This window comes from Schistocerca piceifrons, chromosome 6 (assembly GCF_021461385.2).
Source record: "Schistocerca piceifrons isolate TAMUIC-IGC-003096 chromosome 6, iqSchPice1.1, whole genome shotgun sequence".
Taxonomy (NCBI): domain Eukaryota; kingdom Metazoa; phylum Arthropoda; class Insecta; order Orthoptera; family Acrididae; genus Schistocerca; species Schistocerca piceifrons.
The window spans coordinates 82,567,324-82,592,546 of record NC_060143.1 but is presented as its reverse complement, the minus strand read 5'-3'; the positions used below and the strand labels follow the sequence as shown (position 1 = coordinate 82,592,546).

The 25,223-nt window shown below is 41.1% G+C and overlaps 1 protein-coding gene across 1 annotated transcript in view; it reads right to left on the bottom strand.

Annotated features, from left to right (window-relative positions):
* LOC124803150 (lysosomal-trafficking regulator) overlaps positions 1-25,223 on the bottom strand; it is a 593,053-nt gene that overhangs the window by 226,531 nt on the left and 341,299 nt on the right. The window contains exons 32-34 of the mRNA XM_047264331.1: positions 21,111-21,329; positions 16,259-16,465; positions 8,694-9,023 (exon numbers count right to left, since the gene is read on the bottom strand). Of these exons, the coding sequence (XP_047120287.1) occupies positions 8,694-9,023; positions 16,259-16,465; positions 21,111-21,329 (756 nt within the window). The remainder of the gene's footprint in view (positions 1-8,693; positions 9,024-16,258; positions 16,466-21,110; positions 21,330-25,223) is intronic.

The window sequence follows — 25,223 nt, the reverse complement described above, 5'->3', positions numbered from 1 at the left end:
CTTGCCACAATATTTCAGCACAAAGTCTTTTGGCCATCTTCAGGTGAGTACAGCTGTAGAAGTACTGGTGAATACGCACTGAGCTCTGCTATTTAAAGCCAAAGGGGGCTGCATTGCGCATGCGCTGTGCATGTACTGCTTAGCATGTGCGTTCACAACTCCATGGGCTGCGCCTGGCGCCCTCCGTGGTGAAAACTTGGACAAAGGAAATTCTACGGTTCTTATGACAAAGGATGATTATGTCAGTTAGATCAATGTTATATTATGTGATTCCACCTATCACAAAATTGATAAGGACCCCACGAGCCAAGTTATGCAAAAAACAGCAGAGCTCTTGTCAAATACTTCTCTATCGAAGGAGGTCATCAAGAGATTCAAACCAAATAGTGCGGTTCCTCCCAGGCTATATGGACTGCCTAAGATCCATAAGGAAAATGTACCATTACGTCCGATCGTGAGCAACAGTGGGGCAGCCACCTATGACCTAGCAAAATTTCTGGCATCACTGCTTAAACCAGTTACAGGCAAATGCCCTCATCACATAAAAAACTCTAGTGATTTTAGCAGTCGTATACAGTCTTTACAGCTACAAAGTAACGAATTGCTGGTCAGCCTGGACGTGGTTTCTCTCTTTACCAAGGTGCCTCTTGTAGATTCATTACACCTGATCGGTAATATGTTTGATGCAGATATTACAACGTTGTTTGAGCATACTCTCTCTTCTACATATTTTACATCCAACGATAAATTTTATGAACAATCTGACGGTGTCGCCATGGGGAGTCCTTTGTCTCCCCGGGTGGCAAATCTTTTTATGGAAGATTTTGAAGAGAGAGCTCTCAACTCTGCCACTTTTAAACCGACAGTGTTTTGGCGTTACGTTGATGACACCTTTATAGTATGGCCTCATGACGTGGACCGTCTCCAGGAATTTTTACATCATATGAATTCCATACATGAAAATATTAAGTTCACTATTGAAACTGAAAAAGATGGTTGTTTGCCATTTTTAGATGTTCTGGTACGGCACAAGAATGATGGCACACTTGGTCATTTAGCGTATAGGAAACCGACCCATACAGATTTGTATCTGCAAGCTACCAGTTGCCACCATCCAGCACAAACAATGGGTGTCCTTAAAACTTTAATCCACCGTGCCCATACTATTTATGATGTCGACAGTCTTCAAACGGAACTGAAACACCTGCAAAAAGTATTCCTGATGAATGGCTTTCAACTAAGCAAGTGAACAGAGCTATGCAGTCCTACAAACGATGCAACAAGGAAGAAGAAGAGGTCTTAAGGTCAATGGCTTATCTACCTTTCATTGGGAACATCTCATCACATATAGGTAGAATATTGAGGAAGCATCAAGTTAGAGTCATCTTTCGCCCTCCTCCTAAAATATTATCACTGGTGGGATCCGTTAAGGATGACCTGGGCCTACGTAAATCAGGTGTCTACAAGATTCCGTGTGATTGTAGCAAGTCATATATAGGGCAGACAACAAGAACAGTGCAGGAACGTATTGTGGAACACGAGCGGCACACTCGCCTTCTCCAACCCACCAAGTCCACAATTGCTGAACATTGCATTTCTACTGGCCACTCTACAAATTACAATGATACAAAAATTGTGGCTAAAACATCAAATTTCTGGAGTTCAATTATAAATGAATCCATAGAAATAAAATTGTCAGACAGCGAGACTCTTATCAATCGAGATAGCAGTTACCAGTTAAATTCTGCTTGGAATCCTGCTGTAGAGAAACTTCGCAGTCAACGTAGTTATCGGTATAAAGATGAAGATCGATCTGATATCGAAATGCCAAGTTTTCACCACGGAGGGCGCCAGGCGCAGCGCACGGAGTTGTGAAACCGCACGCTAAACAGTACATGCGCAGCGCATTCAGCCCCCTTTGGCTTTAAATAGCAGAGCTCATCGCGTACTCGCCAGTACTCCTACAGCTGTACTCACCTGAAGATGGCCAAAAGACTTTGTGTCGAAATATCGTGGCAAGATGTTAATGACTTAAGGTAGTTCTCCAGTGTTTTTACGGAACAAACATGTACCTCATTCAGCGCCTTTACTACCTGTGACAAAGGATGAAGTCTATAAAGCAGTCTGCAAACTGAAAAATAAAATTTCAGCAGGACTGCACAAAGTACCAACTTGTCTGATTACAGATGGTATAGGGGGCATAACATCACCATTAGTTGACATAATAAATCAAACATTCAAACACAGTTGCTTTCATGATACTACAAAAATATGCTAAATTATTGTCTCCCTTTAAAAAAGGCACTGAAAATACAGAAAATTATAGGCTATTCTCACTATTCTTGCACTTTGCAAAAACAATGGAAGCTATTGTGAAAGATAAGACTTTTGAACTATTTAATTAAATACAAACTCCTTTCCAATAACCATCACAGTTTCCAATCACAGAAAGGTACTGAACTGACAACAGCACATTTTACAAAACATGTCCTTGGAGTCTTGGATAAAGGGAACTATACAACAGGTATATTCCTTGCCCTAACTAAAGCATTCGATAAAGTGCACCACAAAATACTGTAGCATAAGCTAGATGAACTGGGAATAAGGAGGGTAGTGAATAAGTATTCCCAGTCATATCTAGAAAACAGAGTACAATTGTCTACAATTACAAATATATCAAGTAACTCCAAATATCTTGAAAAACATACTTCAGAGTCCAGGCTGTTCCAACCGAACTCCAGGGAGCTGGAGCGTCCCGGAGCACTAACTGCACCAGCTCAGAGCCTGCGTGGAGGGGGAAAGTGAACTCACTGCCCCCTGGCCGCATGCAGTCACAAGTGACGCAATAATCCACGTTCAATGACAGCTATGACTAGCCGCGGGACCCCTGTACCTCTATTGGAGGATACCTTTCCATTCATTGTGAGGGATGCTTGTCCGCAGTGTCTTGTATGTCATAAAGTATTTAATTCTGCGAAGAGGTACACTATATAACGACATTACACAAGTCTTCACGCAGTGCATTACGATCAGGTAGAAGGCGTTGCACACAGAGAACTGGTAGCAAGGCTTAAGAACGACATACCAGGAGACGCAAGTTTAAAAACGGTTTCGTAATACAGAGGGTATCAAAACATGCAACATAGTTCATGTTCTGTAAATCGTTTATAATTTTCAGGTGAATGAGAACAGAGAAAACACTACTGAGTCTGCAGTTCAAGCAAGCTACAGGGTCGCTCACATCATTGCGATGAGTGGCAAGCTGTTTTCGGTAGGACCACTCATAAAATTGTGCATGGTAGCAGTTGCAGAATGTTTGTTTCCAAAGGGGGTGCAGGCAATTTAAGGGATTTGCCTGTCGAGCAAACAATGTCTCGTCAAATCCTGGAAATGGCAGCGGATTTAGAGACACAGTTCAGGAAAAAGGCGGAGAGCTTTGTTGCAATTTCGCTAGCAGTTGACGAAAGCACCGACATATCGGACTGTGCACAGCTTGCAGTCTTTGTGCCTGGTGTCGACATGGAGCTGCAAGTAACTGAAGAACTCTGGGATGTGGTACCACTCGATTACACCGCAACAGGACGTGATATTTTTGAAGCTGTTTGTGAATCAGTGGACAATATGAATTTGCCTTGGGATAAGCTCCATTCTGTAGCGACAGACAATGCACCACAAATGATCGGGCATCACCGAGGTTCTCGTCTGAAAAATAAACTCAGGGACGAATTCGGGAAAGACATTTTGACTCTTCATTGTTTTATTCAGCAAGAGGCACTGTGTGCTGAAACAGTAGAGCTAGGTGGTGTAATGAAAGATGTCGTGAAGTGTGTGAGTTTTGTGCGGCATCATGGTATGAATCATCGCCAATTCAAAGGATTCCTGAAAGGTATGGGAGCGGAGTATGGGGATATACCTTACCACAGTACAGTTCGTTGGCTGAGCCAGGGAAAAGTTCTTGATGTTTTCTTTGTGATTCGTGAGGAAATATCACTTTTTCTCTTAAATGAAAGGGGAAGAAATGCATTGTCTGAAAGATATAAAATGGATATCAGACCTGGCGTTCCTAGCTGACATAACTATGCATCTGAATAATTTAAATCTGTCATTGTAGGGCAAAGGGCAGCTAATCGTTGACATGCACGACCAGATCAAAGCGTTCATGGAAAAGTTACGTTTATTTGAGAGGCAGATTAGTAATGGACATTTAACGTTCTTGAATCATCTTGCTTCTTTAAAACTACCTGAAGGTACTACTTTCGGCGATTACCAAGCAAAGTTAAAGCAGCTCATCATGTCATTTGAAACACGATTCGAGACCTCACTAGTTTGGAAATGGAACGTAAGGTGTTCAGCACTCCTTTTTCAGTTTCCCCCGATGACTTGTCATCGTCACTTCAATTTGAGATTATTGATTTGCAAAATTCAACTTTGTTGAAAGAGAGGTACTAACACGTTGGATTTGTCACGATGGTATCGTTCATTACAGCAAAAAGCATTTCCCAAGCTTCACAACAATGCTGCTCAGATCATGTGCATGTTGGGAACTACATATTGTTGTGAGCAGCTTTTCTCAGCAATGAAAAGAGTAAAAAGTAAGGAACGATCATTTCTTCAGGATGCAACAATGAAGGCCATCCTCCGCATTAACGCTGCGAACACCTTGACGCCTGATATTTCCGATCTTGTAATGAAAAGAAAAAGTCAAGCTACAGAGGCCCAATAAATTTAGTATGCAATTTCTTGTAAAACAGTTGTTTCTTATTTATTTCCTGAACATTGTATTTCCTGGTGTAGCATGTCAAAACATCTTAGCAGCTAAGAGTATGAGGTTGTCAATCTTGTAAGACGCAGCTGGCACATTAAAACGCTTGTCTTGCCACCTGCCTTAGCCAGCCGTGCCATGTGCCGGCTCACTTGAATGGTCACAGCGAGCGACACGGCTCCCTGGAGCAGGGACCGTCCCGTGGCTCACAACCGAGCTGACAAGCTGGAACAGCCTGCTTCAGACTCTAAATATACAAATATAGGCATACTGCCTGGTAGTGTGCTAGATCCAACAGTGCTCCTAATTTACATTAATGATTTCCCACAAAGTATCCACCATGGTAAAACAATATTGTCTGCGGATGACTGATACACTGATTGCTGGTAAGTCAGCAAAAGCTTTAAGAGAAGAAGCTGAAGAAACACTTAGCAGCATGCAATAAACAATAAAGTCACACATAATAAAAAGAAAACAAGCACTATGAACTTCTGCATAAGAATCTCTACAACATGCTATGCCCTCAAAATTCTTAAATCAGTATGCAATATTTCATGTATAAGATCAGTATATTTTACTTATATTCATTCTGTTATTAGTTATGGGGTAATTTTTTTGGGAATGATTGGGAAAAATATTCAAGCTATCCAGACTGTGGAAAAGATCAATAGATAAAATGACCAAGAGTGGCAAAACATCTCACTGCCTCAAACTGTTTAAAATCCTGGAAATCTTAACTGTAACTTGTGAATATATTTTTCAGACTGTTCTATATGGGAAAAATATTGACTGCTACATTAAGAATTGTCTAGTATATGATTAGGAAACTAGAAACAGATATAATTTGCATCTGAAGAGAAAAAAATAAGTGAAGACTCTGCAGAGTTTACTGCATAATGCCATCAAATTATATAATAAATTACCACAACCTATAAAAGACACACACACTATTTGCTCCTTCAAAACAAAGCTAAAAGATTATTTACAAAATAAAAGTTTTTATACAGCAATGAAGTGCCTGAAGTAAAACAGGTTAGCTAATTTAATAAGCTCTGTATTATAACACATACAGAAATAATAATTAACCAGGACTAAAAAAATGTAATTAGATTAAAAAATTCATAGTCAATTATTGTGTAAGAAATTAATTTTAAGTTGTTAATTTTTCAACAGCTTGAATGATGAAATCCATAGAATGTAAATTGTTTCACTCATTAATAAAAAAGTCAATCGAACAAACAATTAATGAACACTCCCCCACCTACGGCATCTAAATGGTCTTTTTTATACATGTTCGATGCCTCCTCAAATATTTGCGAGCTTTTTACTGTGGGTTTCATCCCCCTTTAGGATCCAAATATAATTTTAGTGGGGGCCAGAAAATTCAGGGACTCCATTACAAATGCATCAGCAATTTATTCTTAAAATACTGACATTCAAAGTGTCTTAAAAATGTGCACTCCACAAATACTCCTCTATTCAAGCGACTGAATCGTTTATATACTGCACCCATGGCCCATCAAAGGGAATCTGCCCCATAATGCACGTCCCGAAATCCACAAGCAAGACGTCACAGAATCGACAGAGCTTTTGGTTGAGACCCTCCATTCACCTCCAAACCAAAGGAACTCACTACAATACTGCTGTAAATTGTAAGCCCAGCTTTCATCTAACAAGTGAGATCAACAGTTCACTAAATCCACCAGCTGCCACTACATACAGTAGATAGTCTCAGAAGCTAAGTGACAGACATAGCTGATGTCGAAATAAGCCATAATTTGAAGATGCCTCCATCCTATACCCTTGGGAGATGGAGGCAGGGCCTCCTCTGCATCTCAAATGAGGCCCCCTGGAGGATCCCTAAGGAAATAGTGGTGAACGCAGTTCCCTCACATTGGGTACACTGGAAAGTGCCCTGGCAGCAGAGCTCATGGGTGAAATAAGTGACACTTGAGGTGTCTCATGCGATGTATCGGTTTACCCGCTGCCACTTTGAGGCAGTATCCTGTTGATGGCTGACCATGGCCAACAGCATCTTCAGCTTCTCTCAAACTATGGTCAACTCCTTGAGTGTCTGTACACAGCAGGCAGGCCCCCTATCCATCCTACAGCAAAAATGTAAATGAAAACCATAAGCAAAAATGATCCCTGTTGTCATTTAACACGGATTTTCACTATCAAACTTGTTAAAATGCAAACAATTACACTGAGCCTGTCAGTGATACTCTTTTACTGCATGCTGGCAGTTGAGGTAATGATGAAACAAATGGAGAACAATACAACCAAAGTAATGAAAGGCAATGACATTAACTAATGTGAGTCAGAGGGTGATTGGGGACAGGAAGGCGGGGAGGGGGTTCAATGAGTGAGTGAGTGATTAAGGAAAGAGGTGACAGACAGAGGGGGGGTAGTAAAGGAAAACAGGGTGAGGAGAGAAGTATTGGGGGGCGGAGACTTGCTGGGAGGGGGAGGGAGGCAGGCATACAGTGTGACGTGTAAGAAAATGTTAACCAAAATAAATCAATTTTGAGTGTAGAAAAAAGAGAAGACTATTTAGGTGACAAACTTGATTAAATACAGGGAAAATAAAAAGTTTAAGAAATTCTGATACATTTCTAAAATAAATTCTCTACTGCTAAGTTCTGATTAATCACTGTTCAGAGAAAATTGGTCATTACCTAGTTCAACAAAGCATTCACCTAAGGTCAGTTATACTGTGGGAAGAGAGTCGATGTTGCTCAATGCCACAGCCTAAGGACAAATGGGCGCAAAACTTGTACACAGAGTCTATAGGAAAACCAAAAATACTGGAGATACTTACATGAGGCCTTCCTGTGCAATGACAGGCAGTTCTCAGCATGGTGTAGCAAGTTGTATTGAACCCATATCATAGCAGACTTCAAACAAGAATTAAGTTATCATACTGGTAACAGAGGGGTACAAAGTGAAATCAGAAAACAGAACACGTAAATGCAAGAAAGAAAAAGAGGATGAAACACTACAAAAATTATGATTTCTGCCAATTACAGAGGGCCCAACCGATGGCTTCATACAGATCCTCCAATTCAAGTTTTTTCCGGAAATTGTAAAATAAAAGATAATTTAAGACTGACAAAAGATGGACCGGCACAGATACAGACTGCCGGAGTACACAACACTATATACAAATGTAATGAAGTATACACAAGGTCACACAGTTAAAGAACGTATATAAGAACAGGAACAATTTGTGCAACTCTGACACCCCAGTAAGTTAGCCTCACCTGATTGTACTGAGTATTGCGGTCAGGATACAGACTTAGCAAAAGCATCATACAACAAAATCAGAGATGCAGCTGAACAGCTTTAATCATGATGACAGCTTCAAACTACTGGTGGTGCAGCTACAGGCTCTCAGAGCTACAAAGTACAACCTGTGGTGTGTGTGCAAACATAGAGAATGAATGAGGTGCCAATTGTGTTCCACGCTCTGCCCTATGTACACCGATTAACATTTCCTCAGAATGCAGTAACCTCATTCAGTAGCCAATTACAGAAACTTGTGGGATTCTCCCTCTCTCCATGCCTCCCTTTCTCAACCCCTGCATCAAATTAGTGGAGGCCTGACAGTGCATTACAGTGTGTGGACCGGCCTCAGCTAGATGGCCAAAATGCCAAAACATAAGATTCTGTGACAGCTGCACAGTACCGAGATGTGCAAACTTTGAACACTTTCGATAACAACTGTGAAAACATACATCATTAAGTCTCATTTCTAACTCCCTGTGACCTGTTTCTCTTTCAACAAGACAAAACATCTGTCTCTTAAAAACTGACACACGTGTCATCTTCAACCCTATCTGCCTGACATTTGCTCCTTATGCAGAAAAGATTTACTGTCCATATTTGACACTCAATGTTACCCACTTCTTTCAAAACATAGGATGCTTACTTTTAAAACAAGCTGGCTCAAGTAGGCAAGCAAGGTATCAGCGAGGGCGACATCCGTCCGGCAGCAGCGAGGCAGGAGTGCGAGCAGTGGGGGCAGTGCTGCCAGTGGGCGGGAGGACTGCAGCTCTGCCGCACTGGCACCCAGGTCGAGTGCGGCTGCCTGCTCCTCCAGGGGCAGTGGGCAGAGTGTGCCCAGTGCCACCGCTGCCTCCGCTAGCTCCCACGAGGCCGGCCACTGTGCCAGTTGGCACGCCAGTAACTGGTAGCCACGCATCTTGCAGAACCGCGACACCTCGTCGCTACTGGCTCGCTGCAGGTACGCCGACAACAACTGTCAAAACATGCAATATGTGTGTGTAATCAGTAAGTCAATTTGAAACTGCGTGCCACCTTAAAAGTGTGTGCATTCAATCTTGCAATGTTATTTCTGTGAGATCAAAAATAATGTGGGTACAGTTTGTTTGTGGGAAGTGCCCAACAGATGCAACAACACATGAATTAAATGAAAGAATAAAGTATGGATCTGCAACCAGACATCAACCAGCTTAAACTGCAGAAGTAGTTCAGATAGTGGTGTATGAGGCATGTTAAAACAATCGTGAATGTTCATTTTTTGAAAAGAAGTTTATTTATTTGTCAACACCAATGTTATCCCCTTGAAAACAGACCTCATTAGCTACATAAACCAATAGAGCACTTTTTTCAAACCCTGAAATAATACTGGAACTTGATTTTTGGTACAGCTTTTAGTTCTCTCAGTTATGTGCTTTTAATCTCTCCTACAATTGTCGCCCTTGCTCATTTTCTTTAATTTTTGGAACAGAAAAGAGTCACAGGGAGCCAGCCAGGTGAATATAGAGGTTGGGAAATTGTTACAGTATTGATTACAGCCAAAAACTAATGAACAATCAACAAAATGTGAGAAATTGCACCATCAAGGTGTAATACCAAGAACTGCTTCGCCACACATTCTGGCATTTTTTCGGACTGCTTCATGCGAGTGGCATTGAAGAGTTTTTGGAGCACTGTGCTGTTAACATTGAAAAACAGGCTGAGCATAACCTTCAAATTTGGCTACACTTGCCAAGCTTTTTATGGACAGGTGATCCAAAATGCTTCCACTGGGATGACCGAACCTTGGTTTCTATGTCACATCCATAAACTAATGCTTCATCACCTCTTATGACACATTTCCATAGTTATACGTCATCACTGACTTCATGTAGTGACTCCTGAGCAACTTTCATTTGACACTGCCTGGTTCAAAATTCAAGAATTTTTGCTGTCACATACTTAATACTGAAAACATTGGAAAAACTTTCATGGCATGAGCCAGTTGATATACCAAATCATCTGCAACTTCTCTCACTTTGACTTGGTGATCATTCATAATTACTTGTTTCACATTTTCCCATGATTTCATCAGTTGACAATGTGCTGGGCATCCAGGGTGCTAGTCACGTTCAGTGTCTTCATCAGAACCACTGTTCTGGACATGGCAGACTTGTCAAAGATAATATTTAACATTTCTAAAACTTTGTGACACTTTTGCATTTTTATATCAAAATCGATTTTTATACATCTACATCCAAAACTCTGCAAACCACTGTGAAATGCAAGGTAGAGTGTACATGCCACTGTACCAGGTATAAGGTCTTTTTCCTATTACATTCAAATAAAAGCACAGGAAGAATGACTGCCTAAATGTCTCTATGCATGCTGTATGTCTTCGCAATACCTAGGGGTAGAGGAGTGATAATATATTCCTAAAGTTGTTTGTAAAAACTTTTAGCAGGTTGTCATCGGATATTCTGTGTCCATCTTCAAGAGTCTGCCAGTTCAGTATCTTCAGCCTCACTGTTATCACTCTTCCACGGGTCAAACAAGGCTACGACCATCTGTGATGCCTTTCTTTGTATCCACTAAATACCCTTTCTTAGTCCTATTTGGTATGGGTCTCACACACTTGAGCAGTATTCTAGGATGGGTAATCCAAGTGTTTTGTGTGCAGTCTTCTTTGTAGACCAATTGCTTTCCCTAGTATTCTACCAATGAACCACAGTCTGCCACTTACTTTATCTGTGATTGAGCCAATGTGATCATTCCATTTTGACGCAAAATAAATAATCGCTGATACTATAAAACACATGCAACCTTGTTGATAGCTGAAACAGGCTAAGTAAATACCATACAGATATTTTTCTAACACATTTACACACACAACAATGAAAATACTGCGTGAATCAGACTAACGTAACATACAAAATTATCGTTACTTTATGGCTAGTTGTGTAGTCACCTTTAGGAAGTGAAGGATGTCTGATGCTATGGGAAACAGAAGTTTAAATTCATCTGCAAGGAATGCAGATTGTTTTGTTTAATAATAAAAACTGAGTGGAATTAAAATGGTTGGGCTAAAATTATATAAGATTCCAACACATCTGCAGCAAATGGAACACTTCTTGCATGATTTTTATCTATAAAGAAAACTTCTCATATAACTCAGTGCAACATTCTACTACGATTTCAAGTAATCTTCAGTCCTCTGTTGTGTCAAGAGCCGGTGGGATAGGCTTATTGAGACTGTGATCAAATGCAGGGTATCAATCATTTCCTAAACTGGAATAATGGTACACACTGAGTGTATCAAAAGCTGTTTGGTAAGGGAAGCTTTACACTAGGTTGGCAGCTCAGAAAAAGCATAATGGGGGTTCATGGTCAAAGATAAAAATAGTATTTTGTCCTCACTTTAATGTGTGCTTACTGGCAGTACTAGAACTTCCAGTCCCGAAGGCAGCAGTGCCAGTGCATGATGAGAGTGGTGTGTGAATGGGGGTAAGGAGGCAGCTGGGGCTGGGAGGGGGAGAGGTAATAGGGTAGAGGTGTGGGACAGTGAAGTGCTGCTGGTGAGCATGCAGGCATGAGGTTGAGAGAGGGTAGGGCAGCTATGCGCAGTTGTGAGGCTAGATAGAGGGCAGGGGAGAAGGGGGTGGAGGTGGGGGAAGGGTCGATAGTGGGAAAGGATAGAAGTAAAAAGACTGGGTGTGATGCTGGAATAAGGGCTGTGCAATGCTGGAATGGGAACAGGGAAGTGGCTGGATGGATGAGAACAGTTACTAGCACAGGTTAAGGCCAGGAGGGTTACTGGAACGTAGGATATATTGCAGGGAAAGTTCCCACCTGTGCAATTCAGAAAAGCTGGTGCTTGTTGGAAGGATCCATATCGCACAGGCTGTGAAGCAGTCACTGAAATGAAGGATGTTATGTTGGGCAGCATGCTCAGCAACAGGTTGGTCCACTTGTTTCTTGGCCACAGTTTGATGGTGGCCATTCATGAGGACAGACAACTTGTTGGTTTACATGCCCACATAGAATTTCAGCACAGAGGTTGCAGCTTAGCTTGTAGATCATGACTGGTTTCACAGTTAGGCCTGCCTTAGATGGGATAGGTGGTGATTGTGACTGGACTGGAGTAGGTGGTGGTGGGAGGATGTATGGGACAGGTCTTGCATTTAGGTCTATTACAGGAGTATGAGCCACGAGGTAAGGGACTGGGAGCAGGGGTTGTGTAAGGACGAATGAGTATATTGTGTAGGTTTGGTGGATGGCGTAATATCATTGTGGGAGGGGTGGGAAGTATAGCGAGCAGAACATTTCTCATTTCAGGGCACGATGAGAGGTAACCGAAACCCAGGTGGAGAATGTAATTCAGTTGCTCCAGTCCTGGGTGGTACTGAGTTACAAGGGGGAATGCTCCTCTGTGGCTGGACAATGAGACTTTGGAAGATGGTGGGAGATTGGAAAGATAAGGCACGGGAGATTTGTTTTTGTACAAGGTTGGGATCAGTGAGGCCCTCAGTGTATTTCATAAGGGACTGCTTGTCACTGCAGACGCAACAACCATGGGGGGCTAGGCTGCATGTAAGGGACTTCTTGGTATGGAATGGGTGGCAGCTGTTGAAGTGGAAGTATTGCTGGTGGTTAGAAGGTTTTATATGGACAGAGGTAGTGATGTAGTCACCTTTGAGGTGGAGGGCAACATCCAGGAAGATGACTTGATGGGTTGAGTAGGATCAATTGAAGCAAATGGAGGAGAAGCCCTTAAGGTTCTGGAGGGTCAAGGTTTCGACTACCTGTTGTCATGCCCTGAAATGAGAAATGTCCTGCCCTCTGTCGTTCCAACCTCTCCCAGAGCAGTATTCTGCTGTCCACTGAACATACACAATATACTCATCCATCCCTACACAACCCCTGCTCTAAACCCCTTACCTCACGTCTCACATTCTTGTAATAGAACTAGATGCATCTGTCCCATACAGCCTCCCACCACCTCCTACTCCAGTCTGGTCACAAACATCACCTATACCATCAAACATCACTGATCCCAAGCTACCTGTGAAACAAATCATGTGATTCACAAGCTAAGCTGCAACCACTGTGCTGCATTCTATGTGGGCATGCCAACCAACAAACTGCCTGTCCTCATGAATGGCCACCGACTCACTGTGGTCAAGAAACATGTGGACCACCCTGTTGATAACATGCTGCCCAATACGACATCCTTCATTTCAACGACTGCTTCACAGTCTGTGCCACATGGATCCTTCACACAAACACCATCTTTTCTGACTTGCACAGGTGGGAACTTTCCTTGCAATATATCCTATGTTCCTGTAACCCTCCTGGCATCAACTTCTTTAGTCATTGTGCTCACCCATCCAGCTCCTTTCCCGTTCCCATTCCAGCACTACACAGCCCTCATTCCACCATCACACCCAGTCTCACATAAGCACCATCTTTTCTGACTTGCACAGGTGGGAACTTTCCTTGCAATATATCCTATGTTCCCATAACCCTCCTGGCCACAACTTCATTAGTCATTGTGCTCACCCATCCAGCTCCTTCCCTGTTCCCATTCCAGCACTACACAGCCCTCATTCCACCATCGCACCCAGTCTTTTTACTTCTCTCCTTTTCCACTATCGACCCTTCCCTCCTCTCCCCTGCCATCTGTCTAACCTCACGTCTGCAGACAGCTGCCCTACCCCCTCTCAACCTCGTGGCTGCATGCTTTCCAGTAGCACTTCACTGTCCAATATCTCTACCCTACTACCCCTCCACCTCCCAGCCCCAGCCGCCTCCTTACCTCCATCTACGCACCACTCTCATCATGCTGCTCGCAGTGTGGCTTCAGTTTCCAGAGACTGCAGTCGTGTGTGTGAGTTGCGTGCGTGTGTGTGTGTGTGTGTGTGTGTGTGTGTGTGTGTGTGTGTGTGTGTGTCGTCTATTTTTGACAAAGGCCCTGCTGGCCAAAAGCTTATATGTGACAGTCTTTTTGTTGTGCCTATCTGCAACTCAGCATCTCCGAAATATGTTACAAGGATTTTGTATTTCTTCTGTGCACTCCAAGACTTTTTTTGGTGGCAAGAGTAAATAAAATCCCCTCCATTTTCACTGTTTTCTAATAGCATGGCTTGTAAATCATGAGGATTGTACTTCGTTGAGGAGATGGTTGTCCATGGGTTGGACTTGAAAAGTGAGAGGATTTTATATGATTGGGCGTGACTCGGGGCTGGATAGTGATGCTGTATGTTCACTTGAGACTCCGAAAGAATGAGAGGTCTTTAACTAGGCTACTGTGATTTAGGTTGGATATGGTACTGAAGGTCAGTCATTTCAGTCTGAAGCAGAGACGGAACTGGACAAAAGGCTCTGGACCCTATCGTGAGGATTTGGGTCACAATTACAGGTCCAACTGGGCCCCGCGGGACACTTGGTAAGGAGGCAAAGCAGGGTTTTTCAGACAGGAGGGATGATTGGTGACACAGGTAATTGACCACTAAGGCCTCACTAGATTACTCCACCTGAACTACAACTTCCTATATCTAATATGTCATCACATTTCCCTAATATTGTACCTAAATCATAGACTATCACCCTCAGTGGCCATCCTAACCTTCGAAATCTGTATGACATTGTGTAGCCTCTGTCCTTATCCACCATTCTTCTCTGTGCAGTTGTCTCGTGTGAGAAATCTGACACACACATCCACAGACTACCATGTATTTCAATCGAACCACTGGCACATTACATGGCAGTACCCAGCTTTCTATATAAAGGCAACTGAGTATTATTCTTTCCACTTTTAATTATCTCTTACTCTTTTAGTCCATCATTTCTGCTCCATTAGTTCACATATTATTTCTGGACTGAAGCTGGCACAGCACTTGCTCACCGATGACCGTCTCTGATCCCTACTCTGTGACATTTCCCTTCATCTCCACCTACCTTCCTCTGCGTAACAGGGTGGTCCCTCATGGTCTAAGGGCTGAATGTTCTGTTCCTCCCTGGCAAGATCTCTTCTCCTTAAAGAAAGGCCCTATTCTTCCCAAAACTGTAAGTACTGAGATCCCTTGCAGTGACATTTATGTATAAACAACAAATGTTGATCTACAAGAACAGAGTTCAATTTCCCAAAAACAGACTGAATGTGACTCTATATGGTAATCACACACATGTAAGGGTCCAAATTGAATTACATCCCTTCGTACAAGGGGTGTTCAATAAGTAAGGCAACTTTTTTTTCCCGAAAGCAGTTTGGTACTATTTAGGACTGCAATATACCATACTTTTCCCCACTCTTTTGGCTACAAAACCCAATTTTTCAACATAATCTCCATTCAATGTGACGGCCTTATGCAACCTTGCTGAGAGGGCCTCTATGCCTGGACGGTACCACTCTACTATTTGACACTGCAGCCAATTTCTTGCTGTATCAATAACCTCCCCAATCACCCACGTACTTCTTTCCGTGGAGTGAACCCTTCATTGAGCCAAAGAGATGGAAGTTAGAAGGTACGAGATCCAGGCTGTGAGTGGATGTGGAAGAACAACCCACTGAAGTTTTATGAGCTCCTTTCAGATGAGCAGACTTGTGCGAGCCCAGTTGAGCAGCAAGGTGTCTGACTGTGATCCTCTGATCACCTCAAATGATTGTGTTCACACGTTCCAACACTGCAGGAGTCACAACTAAGTGCGGCCAGCAGGTACATGCAAGATCGGACAGGTTTGTGTGACCTTATAGCGATGATGACAGATGACTCACCCAACAACTCACTGTACTTTTGTTCACTGCCAGGTCCAAGTGCCTATGAATATCTATAATGCTCTGGTCTTCTGCAAAAAGAAATTCAGTGACAGGTCTCTGTTTGCAACACACTTCCATTACAGATGCCATTCTCTAGGCTATGTATAGTGCTGCCAGCCATCGGAACTTCATGAAACTATAGGGGCTGAAGCGGCACCTCACGTTGGCCCACAACAAGTTCCACATTTTTTCAAGCAAAACTGGTTGAGTAAAAGTATGTGTTGCATTACTTATTGAATGCCCCTGAATTACCACCACCACCACGACCATGACTACTACTACTGCTGCTACTACTACTACTAGTATTATTATTATTATTATTATTATTATTATTATTCATTATCACCACATCATTGTTAACACTAAAACAGATGTAACAATGCAAAAGCACTCAAATGGAACACCTGACTGTAACTAACCTTCACAACGGCTGTCCGAACTCTAACATCAGGATGATTTGCAATGACAAGCAAAGTGTCAGCACGCACCACATGGTTCAACACCTGTGGTGCCATGTTGTCAGGAAGTACCAGTAGAACATCCTTCAGTAGCAAGAGAAGGCCCTCCATCACAAGATTATGACTATCACTTGACACATGTTCATTTGCTCCATTATTCATTTTCTCCTGAAAATAAAATTGTGGACATCAGTATCAATTTTTTTTAATGTCATATACATTACAACAAGTTAATTGGGTATATTTAAGAAGAGTTTACTTTGTAATCGGAACAAAGACATGAACAGATTTTATTATTCACTTCCACACTGGGTCACCTAAAATCTGCATTCTCAGTTGTGTGAGACAATCTGAACCAAATCTCCTATGTCATGCAATCAGTCACTATAGATATAATTCAACAAATACAGATTTTTCTCTGTCTTTTATAACCCAAGACAAAAAAAATTGTTGCAGTACTTGAGTACCTAAGTGGCAATACCTGTAAAGAAGTTTCTCAAATTATAGATGAAAAATCTGTGGTTTAAGGTAGTATTTTTTCCTGTTGAAAGTCTTCACCAAATGAATAGGTCTAACATTTCTGCAGAATAATAAATCACTGTTATTGTCAACTGAATAATTTTTGTCTATTTTTGTCCAAATGACATTTTTCACTCCCTTAATTAGTCCAGCTATTAACTAGAAATCCCATGAACTGGGACTGCAGTTTTAGAACTCCCAGATGTTTCTGAAATGCCAATAAAATCTTACCATACTGCCATCACAAATCATTCCATTTCTGGACTAAAAATACCCCTCAAAGTCACAGGCTGTTAACAGGACACAATACAGAGAAAACAAGTAAGCATACTTCAACATTTTAATGTAAGATGGCAACACCAAGTTTTTGCATAACATCCCATATGTGCCAGTTAAAAAAATTGCCTTAAATCTGCCTTGACCATTAGGAATTTAAATATTCAGATTAATTTTTTGACTGATCAGCTTGTGATGCCAAAATGCAGATGTCATCCACTACTCTATTAGCTACATTATTTACATTGGTTGGTTGGTTAGTTGGCTGGTTGATTGATTTGGAATTAGGGGATCAAACAACGAGGTCATCTGTCCCATCAGATTAGGTAAGGATGGGGAAGGAAGTCAGCTGTGCCCTTTGAAAGGAACGATCCCACCATTTGCCTGAGGCAATTTACGGAAATCATGGAAAACCTAAATCAGGATGGCCGGATGCAGGTTTCAACCGTCGTCCTCCCGAATGCGAGTCCAGTGTGATAACCATTGCATCACCTCATTCAGTATTATTTACATAATATTCCATATCTTTTGCTAGGATATTAACATTTCATCACACATCACTTATATACATAAGAACAGAAGTAGTGGGCTAAGAAAAGAAACTTGTGCTTATCTATGTACCCTACTTGATATATCGTTATACCAGTTTGAGTTTCTGCTCTTCAGTGATACAGTAACTGATTCAGTCTCCTTATTTGTTAACTGTATCAACAGTTCTTGATTCACCTTCTCAACTATTCACAGAGAACAGTTATTAGATATCTTACCTGTTCTGTTGCATCACTAGCATTTCATATTGCCATTGCACAACAGTCCTGTTATGGACATCCTCTTTCTACCATGATACTTTTATTGTCATGGACAATAGAGATCTAATCTTGTTCTTAGAGTCTGCTGTATTCTTGGTGCAAGCTTAGTTTTAACCTTTATGGTGACATCTTTCAATACTTAAGAATATTGTGCGCACTGAAATTCTGCGATAGTACTCTAGCTGGTCTTTATAATATGAGAAAGCTTTATTCCCTTTAACATGCCACTACAATGTATTTATTGACTTGAACAAGTTACTAATTAGTACTATGTTTCTGCCTGTTACTGAATCACATACAGACTGGAAAGGAGATTTCTTTTTATATGAGGGTTGGAACTTAAATAGTGGCAGCTATTTATTCACAACCGATACATAAAAGTTACATGTTTGCACCTGTTACTGTCCTTCAATGTAGTCACCAGAATTGTGTAGAACCCATTGCCAGTGATGTGGAAGGCATAGTATACCTTTAGCAGAGCCTGTTCTGTTGTTACTGCGAATGAAGTGGTTTACTGCCTGTCGAATCTCTGGAACAGTTCTGAAACGAATGCCATGAAGTGGTTCCTTCATCTTTGGAATCAAATCAAAGTCACAAGGACTTAAGTCCGGGGAGTATGGTGGATGGTACAGTACTTCTCAGTCCCATCAACCAAACACAGCAGCCACAGCTTGCACTGTATGTGACCGCACACTGTCGTGCAAAATGATGAGGGGGTTGTGCAGACAGTGTCATCGCTTCTTTCGCAAAGCTGGTCACAGGTGATGCTCCAGAAATGAACAGTAATACTGTGCATTGACGTTCTGTCATGGAGGAATGTAATGCATTAGGATAACACCATCACAGTCGTACACGAGAATCACCTTAACTTTCACCATACTGGGGCTCTAAATCACTTTCAACTATCACGGTGAACCATAATGATGCCATTTGTTGGATTGGTGTTTCAGTTTTGGCTCATACGATGTGATCCATGTCTCATACAGTGTTATGATACGGTGTAAGAAAGCCTCTCCTTCATGCTCATAGCACTCAAGTGCATCTGAGCAGCATCATAATGCATTCATTTCTGCATTTCCGTCAAGTCATGCGGAACCCATCGTGATGCAATTTTTCGCATGCCTAGGTGTTCGTTCAGGATGCGAAGCACAGTTGTATGCGCTAATCCAGTTTTGTGGGTGAGCTCACGAATCGTATGGCGTCAATCACTGTCCACTAACGTGGCAACAGCAAGCACTTCTTCTTCTTCTTCTTCTTCTTCTTCTTCTTCTTCTTCAGAGACGTTAGGACGACCTGCCCGATGCATGTCTGCCACAGTTTGCCGACCTTCCTTGAAGGCTTTTACCCAACGTTCCACAGTTCTGTATGGTAATGCCAATTCCCCTCACGCATCTTGAAGGCCTTGCTGACACTGTTGTGCTATAACACTTCTGGAACATTCAATACTGATCCAACTCCATTGTTCCTTTTTCGAAAACATAGTGGCACGGTCACGTTAGACCGCTCGCTCACAAATGACTGTGATTCCCTCGATTGTGCACATGCTGGTGACGTGGGACGGGCGAGTCCATTTGCTCAGAGGTAAGGCAGGCGACAATAGTAGATTCCATTGCATAGTGTCTCCACAGCAGTGTTGCCACTATTTAAGTGCCAACCTACGTAAAAGTCATTACTCCAAGTGGACTAAATCTTTTGTTCAGCTTCTTAGAAGAGGACTTTAGATTCAATTCCTTGTAATGAATAATCTGAATATCATGATCAGACAGACCATTATCTTTTTTCCGTAGAACTAAAGAGTAACCTATGAACATGCAGCTGACTGTGGCTTGAAAGTATTTTGCAGGATTCTTGCTTTTCACTTAAATAATTTCCCACAAATCTGTCATTTTTGTGTGATAGACATTCGGTGGATTTTTGCTGTCAGAGATTCATTATGTGTTGCAGATAATAACACAGCACTGACAATCACGAAGCACTCTCTGCTACTTAGTAATAATTTATTGTTTCCACTTTCTTTTTGTTGCAAAAGAACATGTTTACACAATGGAACCAGCAGTGTATGCAAGAGAGCTTCTGTCAGATCAGGAAAGTAGGAGGGACATTATAAGTATCAATTGTAACAGTGAGGGCAGGTCAGCTGCCACGTGTCAGTAGCTCAGTCAGTAAGTGGTTCGCCAGCAAAAGTTTGAGCCCCAGTCCAGCACACAGTTTTAATCTGTTAGAAACTTTTAAATCAGAGTGAAAATCATTCCTTTTATTTCACTCAAACAACATGTCATATTCTTTATGACTTGCATACTATGTCATATCTTATATCAAGATTGAACTGTGACTGATGAGAAAATACATAAATGGAACTGATGAGTAATTTTACATTCAAAATTTATTTTTGTACTCAAAAGGTGAAAGTATTCTGGAGAGTTCCTTGTCACTGAATCACAATTTACTCGAAAGATGGGATGTAACAAAACAGAAATGAGCAAGGAGTGGGAAATATTTCAAAAAATAAAAGAAAATATAAAAGAAAATACAAATAGTCATGGGAAGGAAACATGCAGTACATAAAGGACTCAAGCACGAAGACACATTCTTGTACTATGGCTGAAACATGAGTAGTAAATGACGACACAAAAACTCTTACAAGGAAACTGTGGGGAGAAATTGTAATGGAAGAAGATGGGAGATGTGTACAGACAGCAGTGAAAGGGGAGAGGGAAACATGGTAACAGTGGGAAAATAAATGGATATTAGGTATATATAGAGAAAAAGACAGCAGCCAATGACGCAAATCTGGATGATTCAGTAATTTTTTATGATGCAGATTTCTGAATTTTTTTTAAGAAATTTGAATCCCAACATTAACTTACAGCTACATTTAATCAGTGTTACCAAACAACTAATTCTGACATGCAGCTTATCTAATAAATGCACACTACAGCAAAATATCTGATTGTATAGTAGATGGTGTGTGTGTGTGTGTGTGTGTGTGTGTGTGTGTGTGTTTTCATGTAAAAGAGAGAGGGAGGAGGGGGGAGGGAGGGGGGGGGGGGGCAGGGACTGAACATAGTCAAGCATAAATATCAATGAATGCATATAAAAATAAAAGTAAATGGTCAACAATTGTAAAACAGCAAGAGATTGCAATTATCATCCACAGAACATACAAATAATTGACTGACTAAAAAGATTTCTTCAGCTTAAGTACCAACCGCACGCTCCTCTGTCTCTGTAACAAATTTTTCTTTCACAGTCTCAACAACTTGGGCAGGGTTTGATGCCTGCTCCAGTAACTGGACAGCATCTTCAGCACACGCCATCAGAGAATTGCTGACTAAAGACAGCCGCCGTGATGTCGAGGTCTCGGTATTTGCTATGTCGCCATTCTCAATTACTCGATTGCTGTCTACAGATCCAGTCAGCTGTTTTATCTGGCAACAGTAACAATTGAGATATCAGAAGAAGGACAACGGCTAAATAAGGAATTGTAAATATCAACTGATGAACAATTGCTGTACACTAAGTATACTTCTCTTCTCTATACATCATAGAATTAATGGTAGCAAATAATCATGTTCACAAAATTATACTGAGAAGATGTCAACAGACTTCATCACAAAGTATGGATAGGCACAGAACAGTTGACAACTTTAACTTGTTATTCTGTTCCACATCCAGAATGGCCAAGTCAGTTTCATCTGTTATAACTTACCAAACTGCAGTCACATAATGTCACACACACACACACACACACACACACACACACACACACACACACATATATATATCAACAGTGACACAGTAATTAACAACAGGTGAGCAAGTATCACAAGTTGTATTCCTCTGTTATTTGGTCAGGGAGGGAACAGGATTTCACACAAAATTTAAACTAAAACCTGCATCTCTATTTATGAGGTCAGTTGCTAATTTTATTTCAACGGTTCCCTTGATAACACTACCTAGTAACTTGGAGTGCATGCCAGAATTTCTGAGGTGTTATGTGCCATCAGATGAATGGTACTAAGGCAGTGTTCTGCATTCATAGATTTGTTTAGCTTTTTTAAGTTGTGTGACCCATGAGCTTAGTACACTGCCCCTTCATGATCTTGATGGTATGGCCATTGTATGACACGTCTCCAAGTAGCATTCCCTCCTTGTGTTGGTCAAGATGATGGAAAGCTGGGACATTCCATTCACACGAAGCCAATTATCACCTGTTTGTATCTTCAGGCTAATTGTTGTCTCACACGCTTACAATAGGACGGTGTATTTGGCCAGAAAATTTCTTTGGAAATGTGAAAACTGAGCGATCTGGTGTTTTAACTTCCACCCTAGTCACCAAAGTTTTCACCTGTGACTTCAACCTGTCCGCAAACATAAGGAAATTTGTGTCTGGAAAACATTCTCAGTCCAATATGGAGATCATTGCAACACAACATCAGACAGATATTCTGCAAGCACTCCTACACCACACCTCAAGAGTGGAGTCACCTCAATGGAAAAAAAACCAATATAATAAGAATATTTGTCTATAAAAGTAGGTGCAATTGTTTTTTTCTGAAAACATATCCTTTCACTGGCAGTCTGAGAAATTTTCAGCTCGACCAACAGAATCACATTATATGTAGCATATCAGAAAGACAGATTAGAGGCCATAGAAGGAGTGTTAGTTGCAGTTAACAAATATATTGTCTCTGAGGTCAAAGCTGAGTGTGACAGTGAAGTTGTCTGATCATGTATAACAGGTCTGGATGAAACCAAGTTAATTGTTTGATCTTTTTACTAGCCACACAATTCGGCTATAACACTTCTAGAGTTATTCAAAGAAAGTCTACAGTCAATAGCACATAAATACCCATATTATGCAATACTAGTTGGAAGCGACTTCAACCTATCACGTATGGACTGGGATGTCTATGGATTCACAGCACAGGTACAGACAGACAGTTGTGAGAAGTAATTATGAACACATTTTCTGAAAACTATCTTGAGCAGCTTGTTCGGCAGCGCACAAACAATGGAAATATCTTAGACCTTGTGGCTACACACAGGCTGGACATTACTGACAACATCAGCATAGAAACCGGGCTTAGTGCTCATGATGATATTATAGCAACTATGGTTATGAAAGTTAATAAATCAGTGAAGAAGGCGAGGAGAGTGTTTCTGCTAGAAAGAACAGATAAGCAGTTGTTAGCATCTCAATTATACAATAAACTGACATACCTTATTTCCAGTAAGATGGATGTAGAGGAATTATTGGTAAAGTTTAAGCAGATTGTAAATTGTGGTCTAGACAATTATGTGCCTAGTAAGTGGATTAAGGATGGAAAAGACAACATGATTTAATAACAAGATTTGGAAAATGCTGGGGAAGTAGAGGCAGTTGCACTATTGGTTCAAAAGAGAATGCGTAAATGATGACAAACAAAGGTTAATAGAGATTCATGAGACTATGAAAGGATCTACGCATGAAGTGTACAACTACTACCACCATCATACCTCAGCAAAAGATCTGGCAGAGAACACGAGAAAATTCTGGTCCTATGTAAAATCACTCTGGCATCCATCCCGTCTCTTGTTGACCAGTCTGGTGGGGCAGTTGAAGATAGCAAAAGGAAAGCAGATGTTTTAAATTTCACATTCAAAAAATCAGTCATGCAAGAGAATTGTACTAACATACTGTCATTTGACCATTGGACAGACTTCCTTTTGGACAACATCCATAAGCATCCCTGGTACAGAGAAAAAACTGAAAGCTTTGAAAGCAACTAAGTCATCAGGTCTGGATGGAATCCTATTTTAGTTTTTAAAAGAGTAGTCTACAGCACTGGCCCCTTCTCTAGCTTCCATTTATCATGAATCTCTCATCCAGTGTAAAGTCCCAAGAGACTGGAAAAAATCACAGGTGACTCCTGTATATAAGAAGGGCAAAAGAATGGATCCACAAAATTACAGACTAACATCTCTAACATCAGTTTGCTGCAGAGTCCTTGAACACACTCTCAGTTCAAATACAATAGACTGAGAATGTTATGTCCACAAATCAGCATGGTTTTAGAAAGCATCGCATATGCGAAACTCACCTTGCCCTTTTCTCACATGATACCCAGCAAACTATAAGTGAAAGGATACAGGCAGGTTCCATATTTCTAAGTTTTATGGAAAGCATATGATGCAGTGCCCCACTGCAGCCTGTTTGAAGAAGCTACGAGCATATGAAATAGGTTCACAGATATGATAATGGTTTAAAGGCTCCTTAAGTTATAGTACCCAGTATATTGTCCTCAACTGTGAGTGTTCATCAGAGACAAAGTTATTGTCAGGAGGGCCCCCTGGAAGTGTGATAGGACTGCTGCTGTTCCCTATATACACACAAATGATTTAGCAGACAGAGTGGGTAGCAATCTACAGCTGTTTGCTCATGATGCTACAAGGTTAATCCCAAAAATAAGGTCTTCTATTTTTTTATAACTACATAGACCTGTTTATTTCTACAGTGGTTTACATAAGTTTACAGCTTGAACATTTAGCTATTTTTCGCCATTATCAACATTTCTGTTGATGCAATGTTGTAGACACGGTGGCAGTTTTTGTATGCCCATGTCATACCAGCTCGTCGCCATGCTGTTCAGAAAGTTATGAACCTCTTCTTTCACCTTGTCATCATCTTTGGTTTATCTCTGGGGGCACATTAAATAATGGGTCTAAGCAGCAGACAACCTGGATGCAGAAACTCTTCTTTGATGTGTCATGGAAACCTGTGAAACCATTCGTAACTGTCAGGAAGTATTTGAAAGGTTGCAACAGTCCATGATTCAACAAGTGCATGCACAGTTAGAAGCAAGAAGAGGACATTTCCAAGTATTTATTTCGAGTCTATTGCTCAAGAGCTCCAATCACCTAAATTGTAACTTTCATTAATAATTCAAAAACAAAGTATTTTCAGATATATGTTTATACAAACTTCTTTTCTTGTTGTGGTATAAGGAACCTCTCCCTAAAGTATCTAAAAGGATTTTTGAAACACCATGTATATTCAGAGGGATTCATAATGGTTTTGCTAATAGACAATGGAATGATTATGGTAACCACTAACTATACAGCTCAGTTGTAAACAGGCTCATAGACAAGACTGGACTTTTAGCTATCAGACAATGAGGTGCTATCTGCATCTACTCTCCACAAGGCACATTACAGTGTGTGGCTACCTAAAGTATACAATATTATATGGAGAGTGGTTATCATCACTCTTTTAATAGCTTTTATTCCAGCCAGCAATTTGCAGTATTGTATTAACAAATTTAGTTATAATTCAGGTCAGC